This window comes from Nasonia vitripennis, assembly GCF_009193385.2.
Source record: "Nasonia vitripennis strain AsymCx chromosome 4 unlocalized genomic scaffold, Nvit_psr_1.1 chr4_random0003, whole genome shotgun sequence".
Taxonomy (NCBI): Eukaryota; Metazoa; Arthropoda; class Insecta; order Hymenoptera; family Pteromalidae; genus Nasonia; species Nasonia vitripennis.
Genome location: NW_022279638.1, coordinates 3,932,079 through 3,947,054, shown reverse-complemented (window position 1 = coordinate 3,947,054; position 14,976 = coordinate 3,932,079). Strand labels below are relative to the sequence as shown.

The 14,976-nt window shown below is 36.5% G+C and overlaps 1 protein-coding gene across 3 annotated transcripts in view; it reads right to left on the bottom strand.

The window, feature by feature from the left end:
- Nucleotides 1–14,976, bottom strand: part of LOC100116027 (MATH and LRR domain-containing protein PFE0570w) — a 370,048-nt gene that overhangs the window by 29,604 nt on the left and 325,468 nt on the right. The window contains exon 8 of one of the 3 annotated variants that reach the window (XM_031928146.2): nt 5,912–13,157. The exons of the other annotated variants lie outside the window; for them this stretch is intronic. Within the exon in view, the coding sequence (XP_031784006.1) occupies nt 13,134–13,157 (24 nt within the window). The 3' untranslated portion in view covers nt 5,912–13,133. Of the gene's footprint in view, nt 1–5,911; nt 13,158–14,976 lie in introns of those variants that run through there. 3 annotated transcript variants of the gene reach the window in all.

The following is a 14,976-nucleotide window of genomic DNA, read 5'->3' as shown; positions in this document are numbered from 1 at the left end:
CAAAGGATGTTCAAAAACAAAAAATAAACGAGCTCGTGAAATCCCTGTAAAACATTCTAAAGAGGAGCCATCGTTGGCGCTAAAATTAAAAGAACAAACATCTTCAGCAGATAATAATTATGATTAAATAATACTACGGATACTATAGGAAATTTATTTAGTACCGAATATACAAATAAAGTATTAGCGATGTTTATGGACTTAGATTTAACAAAACGAACATATGAGAAATTAAAGAACTACACTTACAATATGCATGGAAATAAATTATATCCACCTTATTCTGTAATCGTAGAAGCTAAGAAAGCTTGTCACCCTGAGCATATCACTTGTTCTAATAGTGAAGCGAAAGTTCATTTTATATCTTTGCTAGAACATACTATAAAACGGATTCTAATGACTTTAGATAAAGAAGTATTAACAAATGCAACGAAAAGTTTAATATTTGTGGGCAAGTGGGGAATGGATGGAGCTTCAGGACAACAGACGACAAGACAAAAATGGAATTTTGGTGATGTCGACTCCACCGATCTTGAATCAAGCGATGATAATTCTGTTTATCAAACTACAGCCACTGACGCATCTGTATTTATTTGTAATTTTGTACCTCTGCAGCTAAGGACTACAAAAAACGAAATTTTATGTGTTAACAAAAAACCTTCATCAGTGTTTTATTGCCGTCCAATAAATTTCAAATTTCTTAAAGAAAGCGATAAAGTAACCGAGGAACATTACGAAAATATTTCAGCATTGCTAAAGAAAATAAAAAATTATAACTTTGAATGTATGGAGATGGCATTTGACGTAGCATTTGACATAACATTTACCATAATAGATGGCAAAGTATGCAATGTTTTAACTAAACAAAAGGCTTCTTCTCGCTACAACATTTGTGGAGTTAGTCCTAAAGATATTAATTATATGAAAAAATTTTGTCTTAAAACTTCAGGGCAATACAGAGTTTTACCAATGGGGATTTCCTATCTTACACACCTGGATTCGATCCATGGAATATATTTTACATATTTCTTACAATCTAGATTTTAAGAAAGTATCAGCAAGAGGTTCAGATAAAGATTTGAAAAAAGAGAGAAAATCGTTAGTTCTGCAGTCTTTAAAGAGCAAACTTGGTTTAACGGTAGATGTAGTCAAGCAAGGTTCTGGAACAACTAACACAGGAAATATTAGGCTAGTTAACCTGCTTGTGGTTTGGTAGGGGTGGTTTCTAGGGGTTAAGCGGGTTAGGGGTAGGTATTTAGGTTATTAGCTGGTTTATGGTGCGTGGCTTAATTATTTTAAGAAAAAATAAAGCGATTTAACTCGCTGTTCCCTGGGATAGATGAGTTAGACTACTTGTGGTTTAGTAGGGGTGGCTTCTAGGGGTCACATGGGTTTAGGGGAAGGTGATACAATAATTTTCGCACCTGTAGCTTAAACTTGATTCTTTTTTAGAGTTTAAAAAAAAAATGGCTCTACGATTAAACATGACGCGTAGCTCGAAGTTTGTCCATTTTCTCCCGCTGTGCCACATGCGTAATTTCTTCTTCCTTATCGCCTTCTACATTACCGTTTAGAATGCATAGCCCTATTTCTTTCATTCTGTTCAGCAGTTCTTCCCCCTCTTTGTTTATGACCTCATCTTTCGAACTTCTCATTACCTCATTACCCTCCTCATCAAACCGTCCTCCTTCTTTACCTGTTCTTGCATTTAAATCTCCGCGCCATAGTATTTTCTCCCCCCCCCTGCCCTCTCCACTAACTCCTCCACCTCTTCATAGTTTCCTTCCTTTTCTTCTCTCATGTATGTCAAGCCTATCCACCATTTTTTTCCCTTCCTCTCGATCTTCGTCCCTATAAATTCTTTTGACCTATCTCTCAACCATTCTATCTTGTCCCCTTTTCCCTCTAGTTTTCAAATTTTTATTATTTTCTTATTTAACTTATGACGTAACAGCTCTCTCTCTTTTCCTTCTTCTGTATCCCCTTCTGTCGCCTTCTCCTCTAGCGCCCTTATCTTTTCTTCCATTTCCTTTTTTAGATCTTCCCTTTTCAGTTTTTCCTCTTCCGCTGCCCTCTTATTGCGTCGTATTGCCAAGTTTTCAGAAATAATACGTCCACCTGAGCATGTCTGACAGGACAACTCAATATCTTGTATGCGTATCTATGACGCTACAGAGTCCTTGTTAAACAATAGTGCTCATATTTTTCGTATTCGACGCATAAAACTCCGAATAGCGAATTTACTGGTTGACCGCAGCGCCATTGCCGTGTACGGGCTTTTCGCGAAAGATTTAAGACGAAATCCTTTACAATAATTGTTACCGAAAATTGAAATAGTTTTCATGCAGTGATTTTTTGAACCTTTTCACCCCTGTACCCCTATTTCCACCCTTAAAATGGGGGATGATCGCAGCACGGTTATCGAGTTCGAAAGGACTCAAAAACCACCTGCGAATATTTTTTCACCGTTTTTTTTTTTAATTATTTTAAAGCCTCATTTTATAATTTGCACCCCCAACATAAGGGATGATGATCAAGTGGATGTAGCTGTAGCTCCCTTCAAAATTTACTTATCGCGCACCGTTCTAAAATGTGATAGAATCACTTTTCAAGATTCTATCTCGCGAAAGAAACAATGAGATTGCCGGAGAACAGCACGTAAAAAGATCCCCATCCCTTACGGCGCGTTGAGCAGCCCCCCGCGCTTGAACACTATCAATTCCTGCCTAATCAAATACTTCAAAGTTGTCTGGACTGTCTACTTATTGACTCACGCGCTGAATTGTCTGGTTTTTAAACTAGCTCTGAAGCTGCTTCTTGCTACTCGAAAAAGGAATCTGGTTGTTGGACGATTTTCTCGAGTACCTGCTGACACGCTTTCTGGAGTAGCTGCTTTCTGACGCTTTTTCTAGAGCAGCTGCTTTCTGGCTCGTTTTCTGGAGTAGCTGCTTTTCAAGACGTTTTCTGGAGTAGTTGCCTCCTGAAGAAATTTTCTGAAGTTGCTGCTTTCCTAAGCAATTTTCTGGACTAGCTGCTTCTCATTCTCGACCGTCGATATAACAATAACCGCTTGACTCAGATATATTCAAAAATGTATTACCTACGATATTTATAATATTAGCTGTGTTATTATTATTATCAACATTGATCCTCTATAACTATAAAAAGCTTTAATCTAATCTGTCAGAAGTAAATACTGTATATTGTACTGTGAATTTACTTAAGAAAACTTATATCTTTCTGTAGACCATGTCTAGGTGCTAAGATGACCCCTGGTCGACGAGACATCGTCTACAAGAAATAGCACAATATACATCTAATGTACTGATAAAAAACGTGTATCTTTCTGTAGATGATGTCCAGGTGTCAAGATAACACCCATGTCGGCGTGACATCGTCTACAAGGAATAGCACTACTTGAACATTAACTCCTATCTTCATAGGCGATGATGAGATCGACGTGACATCGTTAGCAAAGAAGAGCACCGCTGAAATATGAAAATTACCGAAAATACTTTTGAATTCTTGTAGACGATGTCCAGGTATCAAGATGACCCCCCAGGTCAACGCAACATCGTCTACAAGGAAGTGCACCACTCAAATTTAATATATATCAAAAAATACTCCTGACTTCCTGTAGACAATATCCAGGTGTCAGGATGATCCCCCGGTCAACGCAACATCGTCTACAAGAAGGAGCATCGTATGTAAATCAAATGTGTCGATGAAAAATCGAATCTTTCGTAGACGATATCCAGGTGCCAGGATGATCCACTGATATACGGGACATCGTCTACAAGAGAAAGCATCGGATATAACTGTACTCAAAATGTACAAAAAAAAAACGTATGTATGTCATATCGTTTAAATAGTCCTTATCATTATGATGATCATGATTATTTATTTATTTATTTATTTATTCTCCAAAAAAATTTTACAAGGCATGTGAATCATACCTGAAAATCCTGCAGAGGTAAACGAAGTTACCTGTTAGCAGGCCTGGTTACAACAAAAAATATATGAAAGTTAAAATTAGAACTTAAACTATTATAAACTTAAAATTAGAAGATTAGAATAGAACTTAAACTGTTTAAACTATTATACTTTTGTCAAGAATTTTGATGTTTACGTAAGCTAGTACACTTCCAATACTGCTACCAAAAGTCATACAAACAGTCTTTACTACATTTAATGACAATTTATTTAATGCTAGCCATTTCGATATCACTCTTAGAAAATTGTTCATGGCATCTTGGGCTTCTATCCAATTACCAGTGGCTATAATAGCAGTATCATCTGCATACGAAATTATGACCTCGGGGGGGGGGGGGGGGGATCTCCCTCAAGACATAATTTATGTACAGGATAAAAAGTAGCGGTCCTATGATCGTTTCTTGTGGAACGCATGTGTTAACCACAGAGCTATCGCTTTGTATTCCGTCTATTTTGACTACTTGGTATCTGTCACTCAAACAGCTGGAAAGGAGATCCAACGCTTGATCCCTAATTCCAATGCAATAAAGTTTTGCTAGTAGTATGCTATGGTCAACAGTATCGAAAGCTTTCGCCAGGTCAAGGAAAGTTAGAATCGTAAGCTTACTCTTATCAATATTATTATATAGTGCATTAGTTATGTGCTTTAGAGAATCTTTTGTACCAATCTTCCTCATGAAACCAAATTATTGCTTCGAGATTATATTGCTCTGTTCTACAAAATCATGGGATCGATAATTCGTGATTTTATGTTTTTTTCCTGATTTATAGACTGGCACTTCTTCGACCCTTTTTAAAGAATATGGCCATATCGATTTCTCAATACACTTATTGAAAATATGGGTTAGAGGACTTGCAATGTGGTTACATATTAGCTTCAATGTCTTTGCATTTATCTAATCAGCTTTTCCATTTTTCAATTAAAGTGTATTGATTATATTTATTATTTCTGCTGTATTTGTTGGCTTTAAAAAAATAGAAATAGAATTCCTGGCAGGCAGCTTAAGTTCAATGTTTACTGGAGCACTTAGATTTCTATCTACATCACAAAAGAAAGTATTCATATTTTGCGCTATCTCGAATTTATCGATAACTTTTGATTATTTATTTTTATGTAATTTATAGCATCATTGCATTTTTAACTTTCCCGATTTTCGTATTTATTTTTACCCAAAGTTTTTTTGGATTATTGGAATTATTTTTGTTGTCATAAATTATATAAAAACTCTTTAGTTTCACACGACCTCACTATTGCATCAGTTATCCAGTTTTTTCTACCAGTGTGTTCTTTAGCCTTTTTTTGTTTTTGCCAATTCTACACATATCTTGATATCATTCAACAATTTTTCTACAGCCAAATTTAGATCATTCATCGACATAATTTCATCCCAGTTTCTAGAAATTGCAGAGTTTGTTAATTTTTTGTAATTTGAGAAAACATATGGCCTTTTAGTTACTTCCATTAGCTTATTTACAGCAATGATGATCGGGTAATGGTCCGTTATATCATGTCTAAGCTTATATGTGGCTGATCTAAAGCCGATATTTCAAGACTACTTTTAGCGTTTAAAGTTATCCTAGTATTTATTATTTTAATTTTACCTGCTTCAACAACTTCGGTATACCGGACTAGATTGTTATCGACAAATACAATGACTCCATCATTCCTATTTATCCTACTTTCGTTGTAGTAAATTATATATTCATAATCTCAGCCATTTAGTTGGTATAAATTATAATTAATTTGCTGAAAAACTTCGGAGTATATCACAATCGCTGCGACGCTGTGCCTCCCAACACAGGTGCGCAACACCTAGAGCCTCGCATGCGCTAGGATTTTTCTTTAATCCTAGGATTTAGCGCGATCGTCACGTTTGGAAGAAGGCTAGGGAGAGGGAAAAATAATCACACACAATGATTATAGTTTATTGCACTTGTATTTCGCCCAGCCCTTCCCTACAACGCGGTGGCATGATGCCGCCCGCGCACAATGTTGCCACGCAGGGCTTATTCTCGCACGCTCACTCACGAGCCGCGATCGTGCAGCAGGCGGCGGGACTCAGGCCCAGGTCCAGTCCGCTGACGTCTGCTGTCCTATTTCTCGTTCTCTTCTCTCGAGGCTTCTCGTGGACGTCAATGTTCCCGTCGATGTCTTCTGGGCTTCTCTTGGACCTGGTGGCGGCTGGCGGTTTTGGCTCTTGACGTTTGCAACGTCGCATCGCTGGTTTGATAGCTAAACCCTCTATTACAATTTTTAGTTTATCAAAATTTGCATTTATACTTCAAATATTTACATGCAGGTTAATATCCTTTTTGTTGTTTATAAGTTTATTAAAATTTTTAATATTGCTGCATGTCCTTTCTTTTTGCATTGAGTCATTTTAAAAGCATCTAAATAATCAAAAGTATCCATGTTACCTATTTCTTGATCTCGTTTTTATGGCTTTTGTTGACTGGTGTTGATTCAGAGAAGTGGCTTTGGTTGGTTTAATAATACTTGTTGATTACGTCTTGTATGTGGTCTTGAGTTATGATGAGGTTCTTTTTTCGATTTATTGCGTAGTGTTATTTTCAAGTTGCTGAATTTCCTTATCCGCAGCATTATTGGCATCTACAGGTACTTCAAGCCTGTTTGCTGATTCCATGTTGCGATAGATTGATTCAGTTACCGGTAAGGTTGGTTTAATGGGATCATCGACGGAGTCGATGTATCTATCAATTTTTTTTTCAAGATGCTGCACTGGTTGGAGTCATAGGTGAAATGTTTTATGTCTAGATCTGATATATATATCTTGTATTACTATATTGACAGTTTATTTTTATTATTCTTTTATTTTCTTTTGTTTTTTTATTTTTCTCCATTCTTTTCAAAATTACTGAAATTTCTTTCATTAATGTCCTTCTTGATTTCCTTGGTTTGCGTGTTCATATAATTGTCGATACCCACTATTTTGATCTTCGGATTATTTAATTCATTCTTTGTTATGTTACATTCGTCCACTAGTTTTTCTTTCAGTAGTGTCTCCGTTAATTCGGCACTGTTATCATATGGGAAGCTTATAATAACTTCATCATTTTTGTTAACGTAAATGTTTTTTTCGGCTGTGAGGCATTCAGTTACCGATTTCATGACATCGATATTGCTCTTATTGTTTTTCTTGGCAGATATTTTAGGAACTTTTTTCTGAGTTGCTTTTGAGTACTTAATGGTATCTGAGTACGTGCGGAACTTAACGTCTTGATGTTTTGCAATTTAAGTTTTTAAAAAAAGATATGGAGTTAATACGGTCCACTGTGCAGGAAATTGCCTCCTTAAGTCTCTATCAAAATCAATTATGACAGTTAAATTTTCGACTTTTAATCATGAACTACATTACAAACGTCTGTAACAGAGTTGTTTACAATAAAACTTTCTCTCTATCAGCGGATGAAAAACACGTATTTTATGCTTCCCAGGGAAATGATTCCTTTCTATCGACTCCTTTCTTCTACTTCTTCAAAATGACGTCTTTTTCGAGCACTGGATTAGCTTCTTCACGACAAGTCATCATAATGTGGTGCGTTGTGGCCCCTTGACCTTTTCGCCGTTTTTCTGGGCCTAAGAACGACCTTCCATCTTGAATAAACTTGTCTAAAATTTTAGCATCATTTATGTATTTATTTTTTGTATCGATTTGTCATAGCTTATATAGGTTAATCTAATTAAAATGCCCACCGCGTATATCTCGTCAGAGAGAGGGAAGTCGAGTGGTGAATTCTAATTTAGCCTTGAATTCAATTTTCATGGTAATTTGACGGTTAACGTTGATTTTTCAAATAAGAACCATTTTCAAGAGAACTCATATTTTCAACTTCAAATTTTAAAGTCGCGTAAAAATGGATCATGTACGACAATAATGTTCGAAAAATATCGTGGTTGAAACCTGGAGAAACTTCACAAAGAGTTGCGAAGTCCGTATTGACGCAAATGAAGGTGTTGCTGAGTGTTTGGTGGGATTAAAAGGGTATTGTTCATTATGAGCTGCACAAATCTGGAAAAACCATTAATTCAAATGTCTACTGTCAACAACGAATGCGATTGCAGGAGGTGATTGAAAAAAACGGCTAGAATTGATCAATAGGAAAGACGTTGTTTTTCATCGCGAGAACGCTAGACAGCACATATCTTTAATGACTCGTCAAAAATTGAGAGAGTTTGGCTGAGAAGTTCTAATGTATCCACCATATAACCCGGACCTTTCCCCGTCGGACTATCATTTGTTCCAGTCTCTGCAGAACTCTCTTAATAATGTAAAGCTAAATTCAAAAGGAACAATATTTTCTGTAAATATCCCTATATTTCGTGAAAATATTCTGCAAAAATTAATTTTTCCAGATCGCTTGTAATCTTTGCTTAGTCATAGTCATAGTCATATTGGGCGAAGGATAACTGCGGCGGCCCCTCGGCCTTTGCTTACAAACACCCAGATTAATCACGGAAATTGTATTCTTTTAATAATTTGTTTTTGTAAAAATTAACAAATAACATTCAGACGATGTCCTGTCGATCAGGGAGTCATCATGGCACCTAGACATCATCTACAACAAGTTAAGATTTTTTTTCGGTACATTTGATTTATATACCGTCGTTCCCTACGAAGATTGTTGAAATTTCCCGTCATAAGTAGCACAACTTATTTGACCCACGCTAGACTAACACGACTCGCGCGTTCCCGCAAAGAGTAGCTTAACTCGCACATTTGCTGCGAAAACTAGAACAATTCAAACTTTAAACAACGAATTTCTACAAAAATTTCCCGATTTTTGCAAAACTGTCCCTAATTAACATTTTTAAATATTTACAATTTACAACCTTTTAACGAATTTAAAATTTTTCACTTTTTTTAGAAATTTCCGAAACTTTTTAAAACTGTCTGTTTTTGTCCAAGGTTTTCATGAACTTTACTAACCCAATAACCCAAAAAAACGTAAAATACTCACATTTCAAGTATTATAAATTCGCGAGTTGTGCTAGTCTTCGCGGGAAATATGTGAGTTGTGCTACTCTTGGCGACATTTCTGAACTGTGCTATTCTTCGCGGCAAATCATGAGTTGTGCTAGTTTTCGTTGAAAAATTTTAACTGTGCTAGTCTTTGTAGGGAGCGATGATACGATGCTCTTCCTTGTGGACGATGTCCCGTTAATCAGGGAGTCATCCTGGCACCTAGACATCGTTTACGAAGTCAGAAGTATTTTTCGGTATATTTTATGTTAAAGTCGTGCTCTTCCTTGTAGACGATGAAGCATCGACTTGGGGGTCATCCTGGCACCTAGACATCGTCTAATAGAAGATGAACGTTTTCTTTTAGTACATCATATTTATATTTATATTTATTTAACAAGAAAAAATTTACAAAGTATTGTATACAATACTTGAAAATGCCGCAGAGGTAAACGTAGTAACCTGATCGCAGGTCTGGGATATACAAGAAATATAACACTTATATATACTAAAACTTAAAAACTAAAAAACAATATAAAATCTTTTTATTAATATCCTCTTCCCCTATTATATTAAAGTGTGTCTGATAGTTAAAACGGTCACGACTCTTCTCGGTCCGTAGCGCGTATGAGATTTTAAATTTTAGAGAAGAGCAGTAATCATTTACTGATCTACGTCCGAATTTTGACAACAGATCATAAATAGGAAAGTAATTATATATAGTAGTGTATTATTATCATATAAGACAGGTCCGGGATACCAGGTAGTGGAAATTTATTTCAATAATAAAAGTTTTTATAACAAAATAAATATATTCAAATTATATTTAAGGATAAGAATATTGCATTAATTGTTGCATATATTCTGTGTCACAAAATATATGAATAAATCCGCTTTGATTTTTACAAATAAGATTTTAAGTTTGACAAGTCTTTGAATTTATGACAAATGTAGGACTGATACGCTTTAAGATACGATATCGTGCCTGATTCGAAATTTTATAAGTATAGAAACGATTCGAAATAATTCTAAGTCGTTTATCTTCTCAAGGCGTGAGCTGCTCTTGAGAAGAGGCTAGGCGCTTAAGTTGCGCTGGAGCTAGTGAGCTAATACGGGTTGTGCGGGTCCTTTTATAGGCCACGGAGAGAGCGGGAATCGAGCCGCCAGAAAAACTTATAATTGAGATTTCAGCAATTATTTCAAAATTAATTTTATTTTTATAATCTTTGGATATTGGAAAAAATGATGTATTATTAATGTATCATACATTCTATCTATCAAATGTTTTCGCATTTTACTAATATTAAACTGAACATTGCATAGGCAAAAAAGAAATACAATGGAGAGTGCCATATTGGATTGCATAGTGAGAGGAAGTGTGTAGAGTGGTGTGTGAATTTAGGAAGCCGTAGAGAGGGTATTAGAGGGGAAGGAGGGAAGGAGTAGTCGGGTGAAGGAATAGAAAGGGTCCAGCAGAGAAAGGTATACAAAATTCTTGAAAAAGCAGGTCGGAGTAGAGGGATAGAAGAGTGAGAAAGCAAGGGTCAGTGTAGAGAGGGTAGGAAGGAGAGTAAGAGAGATAGAGATAGCGGGAAAGGAACGATGAACCTGACAAACACCGAGGGGCAGGAAATAATTCACGAAGCAAAATACGGAACAGAGAAGAAAGAAACGCGTTTGCAAAAGGAGGGAACGTGAAAAGATCACTACAAGAAAAAGAAAAAATGGGAGAAGAGATAGCCAGGACGTTAAAGAATACAATGGATATAATCCTACAAAAGGTATAGGGGATGAACATGAAAATGGATAAGGAAAAGGAAGAAAGGGAGAAGATGATTGAGAACTGGGAACAAAGATACATAGAACTAAAGGAAAAAATGAACAGTAAAATGAAGGAAGGGCTAAAAAATATAGAGGGAAGATTGACAGAAGAAGGAGAAGAAAGGAAAAGAATTAGAATAGAATGTAAGGAAGCGAGGGAAAGGGAGGGGGAAGCGAGAGAAAGGGAGAAGAAAGACTGGGAGGCGAGATTCGAACGTGAAAGAAAAGAGAGGAAAGAGGAAATTAAGGGGATATTAGGGAAGATAGAAAGAATGGAAAAAGGGAAGGGAGTGGCAGAGACAGAAGCAGGGAGAGACAGGCGGGGGAGAGAAAAGATAATTGAAAGGGAATCGAACTGAATAGGGATAGAAAACAGATGGAAGAAATGGAATGGAGGATTGAGGGAGGAAAAAAGGAATAGGAAAAAGAACAATATTATGATCGCAAGGTGGAAAGAATAAAAGTGGGATGGGAAGACTGTAGAAGACTGGATAAAAAATAAACTTGAAATAGAGGTTACGTTGAGGAGGACGCAGACACAGAATGAGAGAATCCGAATAATAGGAGCGGAATGTAGAAACTGGGAGGAAAAAGGCTTAATCATGAGAGAAAAGGCAAGGCAGCAAGGGTCAGATATATTCATAGATCATGATATAACGTGGAAAGAGAGACCAAATAACGAAAAACTGAGAGAATATGCAGTAAGGGAAAGAAAAGAGGGAAATAGGTTAAAATAGGGTATAACAACTTGTGGATAGATGAGGTAGAGTATTTATAGAAGAAAAGAAAACAGGAGCTTTTTCGGAAAAAGAAAAGGACAGGAGATGGAGAAAAAAGAGGAGCAAGAGAACATAAGGATAATTAATTAGAATATCGCGGGGATAAAAGGCGTAGATGAGAGGACCTAGGGATATCTAAGAGGGTTTGACATAATCTGTCTGCAGGAAACATGGCTGGAAGACAAAGAAGGAAAGTACTATGAAAAGAAATTGGGAGGTTACGAATTCAGAGTTAGAAATGCAAAAAAGGGGAAGAAAGAGGAAGAGTGAAGAGGGGAATATTGATGGCGGTAAAACAGGGAATAAAAACAGAGAGAATAAGTGGATAGAAGAAAAGACAAACAAATTTATAGGGGCGAGAATATTAGGGAAAGGAGATGCATGGTGGATAGGCACGAAATACATGAGAGAGGAAAAACAAGAAAAAAGATAGAGAGGATGACGGAGAACGCCAGGGGCGAGAAATTGATATGGTGCAGAGATTAGAACGCAAGAACGGGATATTAAGGAGGCGGAATTGACGAAGAAGGAAAAGAAGAGAACAGAAGATGAAAAGAAAAACAGAGAAGGGGAAGAACTACTGGAAAAGATAAGAGAGATGAGACTCAGCATAATGAATGGAATTACCAAAGGCGACGAAACAGGAGAATACACGTACATAGGAGGAGCAGGATGTTCAGTGATAGATTATGTGATTACAAAAGACACTGCAGCACAAACACACACCCATGCATAGCATCCACTGCTATGCTGCTGTGGCTAACCTCTTACCCGCGTCGCATCGCGTATTCGCAACTAATTTATTGACAACAAAGTGCGGTAATTGTTGTTCGTACCCGTAGTCCAAAAGTTCGTTGTGATATTTTCTTCACTGCTGGCAACTTCTCAAGTGTTTTTTTTTTAGTAAACAGCAAAGGAGTAAATAGTGAGAGCTCTATCTCTCAGTGTAAATCTGTTGCTGCTATCAGTTAAGTCTTTCATTTTACATAATATTTTGTTAATTCTTCTGAGTGGCAAAAGAGCTTGTTGCTTTGTGTTTAAGCCAGCTTCTATTTATTTCAGCTTATTGGAGATATTATACATCTAGAGGACGGTTTCGTACGTATATGCTGAATTTGCTTGGACAAGAGTTATCATGGTGAGTCTGATCATTTATTTAACTAAAACCTCAGAAAACTACACTAGTTTCTAATATTCATTCGCAAAGTATTTAATTTCTTATATCTTAATTTTCACCATACACGCAAAATGTCATGTGATAATTGCCCTTATTTTACTATTCTTGAGTAAAGTTAAAAAATGTGTATACTGTTTTATTACACATTAAGATTAGTGAATAATTGTGCGTTGATTATCATGTAATATTAGTACAATATTTTTTTTAATTTTAGTTTGATTACTCAGTGCACCACATCCGTTACTCTATAAATTTATTTTGAAAATCAGAAATATTTTAAATTCATTAATCTTCAATTGGGATTTGACGTTAGAAATGTATGCTTGGCACAAAATAAATTATACTTATCTTCTATTACAAAGAACAGTCGACCTCTATGTGTCATTTATAACCAGTGACGTGATTCTATAAAAATATTCACATGTCAGTGCAAGATCTGTTCAGAGGTAATAAACTGAATATTTCATATTATGGTTTAATATGCACTATAGTGAATTATGCATCTAATTTTTACACAAATGTTTTACAAATTGTGTAGAAACAGTCTACCATAACAGTTTTTATTCAACTGCTTTGGTTCGCACTTTCGCAGCGGACCCTACGCCTGTGACGGCTTAAAAAATCATATGCGTACTAATATGTGAAAGATAAATCTATTTGTTAAAATAACAACCACTTGATTTATTGTTTAGTTTTGAAACAACCTTACATATAAATATTCAGCTCTGTAGCTGTGATAGTTTTCGAGAAACACAAAAAACAAATTGTAAAACAAGTACACGGAGTTGATCAAAAATATTGTTTTTGAAGTTCCTCGAAACCTATAACAGTTGGAGGCTTAGAATTTTTCATGTAGGTTTGTTTCAACTCAATAAAACAATAAATCAAGTGGTTCTTATCTTAACTAATAGATTTATGGTTTTTATATCAGTATTCATGTGATTTTTTAAGCCGTCACAACCATAGAGACCTCTGCGAAAGGGTGAACCAAAGCAGTTAAGAAAAAATTGTTATAGTAGCACGTTTCTACACAATTTGTAAAACATTTGTATAAAAATTAGATGTATAGCTCATTATAAGTAAATTTTTTATGAATAAAAACTTTCGAAATGTACATTTAGCAAATATGTATAACGATTCAAAATCGTCTGCAACGCATAAAAAGCACGGTTCTACAAGTAGATTTTTTCCCACGGAAGGACATTTTACATAAGGAAAGAAAAAAATTTAGCGTAGCTATACAGAGTAATATGGATAAGAAAAGAAAAGGAGAAGGTAGAAGAAAGCTAAAAGAAAACTCTGGTGCAAAGAAAAGAGCAAACGAAAGAACGCAAAGCGCAATCGAATAGAAACTGGAGTAATAGATGTGACATGGCCAATTTCAGGGAAATTTGAAAGTCTCCCCGAGGCCCAAAGGGCCGCACAACTAATTTTTACACGGTTTCTCCGCGTTTCTCAGAGGAGGTTCCGCCAAATCCTCTCTCCCTCGCTCGGGTTTGCACGGGGGTAATCGAAAATTATAACCCATGAATTCTCTAATTACAACACTTTATTCTCTCACCCATCCTCCGATCTGTTACAAAAAACTTTACGCATTAACTCTCTCTCTCTCACTCTCTCTCACTCTCTCTCTCTCTCTCACTCTCTCTCACTCTCTCTCACTCTCTCTCTCTCTCTCTCTCTCTCTCTCTCTCTCTCTCTCTCTCTCTTTCGCGTACAAAAGCGTGCTCTCGCACGAGCCACACCGTCGCGGCCGATGCCGAATTTCCACGGTGAAGCGGTTGCTGCACGTCGTTGTCCTCGCGCTTACTCGTTACGTCTCTCTCTCTCTCTCTCTCTCTCTCTCTCTCTCTCTCTCTCTCTCTATCTATCTCTCTCTCTCTATGCGACCGTACCAAGTAGCAATGAAGAAGACAAAAGAAGGTTATATTCCCCCTTCTAAAAGCCCAAAATTACTAGACCGTATTGTGACCAGGATGTTTTCCCTTCAATTAAAAGTAACAGCTATCCCTGAAGCGAAGGCAAATGTCGAAATCATTCCAACAATCACCAAAGAGAAATTACTGGCTGCATGCAATAGAATTGGGAACAACAAGGCTCCAGGCCTAAATAGCATACCCAATTTTACATTGGAACAAGCTATACAGGCAAGCCCTAATGTCTTTGTGGACCTGTACAATTCATATCTCGAAGAAAGGACGTTTCCTAAAAACTGGAAAAAGCA